The sequence below is a fragment of the Anarrhichthys ocellatus genome, unplaced genomic scaffold (assembly GCF_004355925.1).
Source record: "Anarrhichthys ocellatus isolate YVR2014 unplaced genomic scaffold, GSC_Weel_1.0 scaffold102, whole genome shotgun sequence".
Classification (NCBI taxonomy): domain Eukaryota; kingdom Metazoa; phylum Chordata; class Actinopteri; order Perciformes; family Anarhichadidae; genus Anarrhichthys; species Anarrhichthys ocellatus.
Genome location: NW_022280132.1, coordinates 636,932 through 639,993, shown reverse-complemented (window position 1 = coordinate 639,993; position 3,062 = coordinate 636,932). Strand labels below are relative to the sequence as shown.

At 48.4% G+C, this 3,062-nt stretch overlaps 1 protein-coding gene across 1 annotated transcript in view; it reads left to right on the top strand.

Moving 5' to 3' along the window:
• mast2 (microtubule associated serine/threonine kinase 2) overlaps nt 1-3,062 on the top strand; it is a 142,069-nt gene that overhangs the window by 111,841 nt on the left and 27,166 nt on the right. The window contains 3 exon segments of the mRNA XM_031876024.1: nt 100-120; nt 1,194-1,272; nt 2,604-2,758. Coding sequence (XP_031731884.1) covers nt 100-120; nt 1,194-1,272; nt 2,604-2,758 — 255 coding nt within the window.

Sequence of the window (3,062 nt, the reverse complement as noted above, 5' to 3'; positions counted from 1 at the left end):
TGTGTGTGTGTGTGTGTGTGTGTGTGTGTGTGTGTGTGTGTGTGAGTGACCGCTGCCAACAGCTATAAAAACCACACTACTGTCTTGTCTCCCTCACAGTCACGGACACAGGGCTGACAGGTAACCTCTCAGTTTCGACCTTCGACCTTTCTCCTCGCTCCTTCTGCCGCCCCCTTCCTGCCCTCCGTCCTGCATGGCTGAGCACACACACACACACATCAGCAAGTACCCTGCAGGGTCTCCTCTCCTTCAGCCGAACGGTGCACATGAACGCGATTTAAAAGAGAACGAACAAAAAGCAAAGAACTCTCTGGAGTGATGAGAATCTTTGGGACCAGAAAGGCGTGAGGAGATGCGTCACGTGGAGAAACCCTGCATTCATTTATGGTTGTTCCTTCAAGGATAAGGCTGGTGATAGTGCATATTATTCTTATTGTCAGTAAACCACATGTGCAGACCAAACACCATCAGTGAATGTACAGTATATATCTACTAAGTGTTGTGTGTGTATCTAAGCCTGATATATCTTCTTCCTCTGTGCCATAGAGCTCCACTAGAAACTATTAAAAACACATCAGTGAGCCTCACTGTAGCACTGGGTGACACATTTCTCCATCCCAATGATCACGCACACTGTAGTTCATTCTGACTCAATCCCGCGTGCACAATCTTGCTGTTACAGACACACTACAGCACCAGATGTGGATTCATCCGCTGCTGAAAATAATCCCCAACAAATGTACTATTTCCTCCTGAGTCTCCTTTTAGAAAAATGATGTGAGGCATTTTCAAAGAAGTATGTCGTCAAAGGAAACCAATGGGCTTTGAGCTGAGAGACACAGACAGGAAGTCATTGAGAGACGGACTAGCACGTTGTTGGTGCGGGTCTTTATACGGGACTTGTTGACAAAATGATCAATGCATCGAATCCTGAAGGTGTTTGGACTCCGTTCTGCTTTACCTCGTGCCTGCAGGGCCTCAGTGGATCCTCCTCATGGCTTTGCCTGCACTGTTGAGTCCATGTTATCCTTGTGTTTGCATTCTTTCCTCCTCCAACTGCAAAACACTTCATTTTGCTGTATGTGATGGTGCTGCATCTCCTTCATGTGGCTGTTATAGAACGTGTGTTTAAATATGAGTGTTTGTTGTTGATGTGTTCATCTCTTTATTCCCCCTCTCTGTCTGTCCCTCAGGACGGATGGCAGACGCTGGTCTCTGGCCTCGCTGCCTTCCTCAGGCTATGGCACCAACACTCCCAGCTCCACTGTCTCGGTAAATATCTTACCTTTATTCTATAAGTATTTTATAATGAAAAAATAAAAATGCTCTCTGCTGCCTCTGACTTTACTGCAAAGCAACAGGCCGACAAATCCTCCCTCGGCCGTGATGCACTCCGTTCTCCTTCCTTCCTTCCTTCCTCACCTCTGATGCCCTCAAGTGTACTTCTGCCTCCCGCTCCGTTTCTCCTCTTCTTCCTGAGACTTATCATCAGTCCCTCTGGTCTAATCCCTCTCCTTTATCCTATGCAGTTCCTTCATCCCCCTTCTTGAAACCCCGGTGTGCAGGTTTCTCTGTGCCTGCACACTGTGTAGAATGAGGCTCAGCATGCTTCAAAGGCAGTGAGGGGAGTTAGCTGGCCGTGCGAGCTCTTAACGCGTAGATCCAGACTGCTAGCATGCCTGCTAGCTCCCTGTATGTACAGAGGAGGAAATAAATGACTCGCTAGATGAAAAGGACTTCCCTCGGTGCCTAGTAATGATAAGTTGAAAGTGGGGTACATTTTAACGTATGACTACTCTTTCACAATCCTTGTAAATGATGTGTGTTTTGGTCCTACTTCACCTTTAAGTAGTCCTTTAGAATAACGTTGGAGCAAAGCCCTATATATGCATCCCAGACGTCTAATAGAACTTCACTGTAAATGAACACACAAAATCTCCAGTATCTGGTGAGCTCTATGTAGCTCCTGTATGCAACAAAGAAGGCCTATGGGCCAGATGAATCAACGCAAAATCATTTTTAAATGTGACTTTCATCATCTCATCACACCAGCACGCATTAAGTGGCACATCTGGAAGAGTATCAGTCATCGTAGGTCGCTCTCTTTGTGACGTCACCCAAAAACCAGTGATGAGATTGCAGGCTCCAGTCACGCAAACACCATGAAGAGAGGAAGACGGTGAGGAAAGAGGCGTGCAGATCTGTGGACATAGATCTAACAGAGATCACAGTAAATGTAATGCTGTCTGTAGCTGCAGGTGAAACTTTCCATCTGGAGGTGCATGCTTTACATAAAGCTGCAGAATTAGTTGAACGATAGATGTTCATGATCTGGACTAATATTTTATCCATGCTGTACCTGGCATGACTTCAGGTATTTGATCACTAGTACTCACACTCAAGGCTCTAAATCCCGGGTACAGGGCTAGAAACTGTGAGAAAAACTTCCCCTCACCAAGCTCCTGTCCGACCCCTGAGTGTGACCCGCATTCTCCCTGTCCTGGACCAGCCCCAGCCTGTCTTAGCCTAGCTCCAGCCTAACCCCCGCAGTAGCTCCAGCGCTGGTTGTAATCTGTGCTCCCTCTGTGCTCCTCCTCTCACAGTCCTCCTGTTCATCTCAGGAGAAGCTGCACCAGCTGCCCTTCCAGCCCACGCCAGACGAGCTGCACTTCCTCACCAAACACTTCAGCTCCGAGAGCATCACGGACGAGGAGGGCCGCCGCTCCCCCGCCATGAGACCGCGCTCCCGCAGCCTCAGGTAGGGGATCTGTCATGAGTTACATCGTACAAACCAACCCGCAACCCCGTCAAGACAGGTGGGAGCGAGTAAGTCTCCCCCCCATCTCTGGTCTCAGCAGCCTGTCCTTCGTCTCCGCTTCTTTACGGGGAGATATTGAATTCTTTCGTCGTCTCAGATGAAAGAAGGCGAGACCGAGTTGCGTGGTGTGTATCTGATTAGAGTCCCACTGTGTTTGCTGATTGATGTCAGGCTGTGCGTGTGTGTCTGTAGGTGCTTGTGTGTGTGTGTGTGTGTGTGTGTGTGTGTGTGTGTGTGTGTGTGT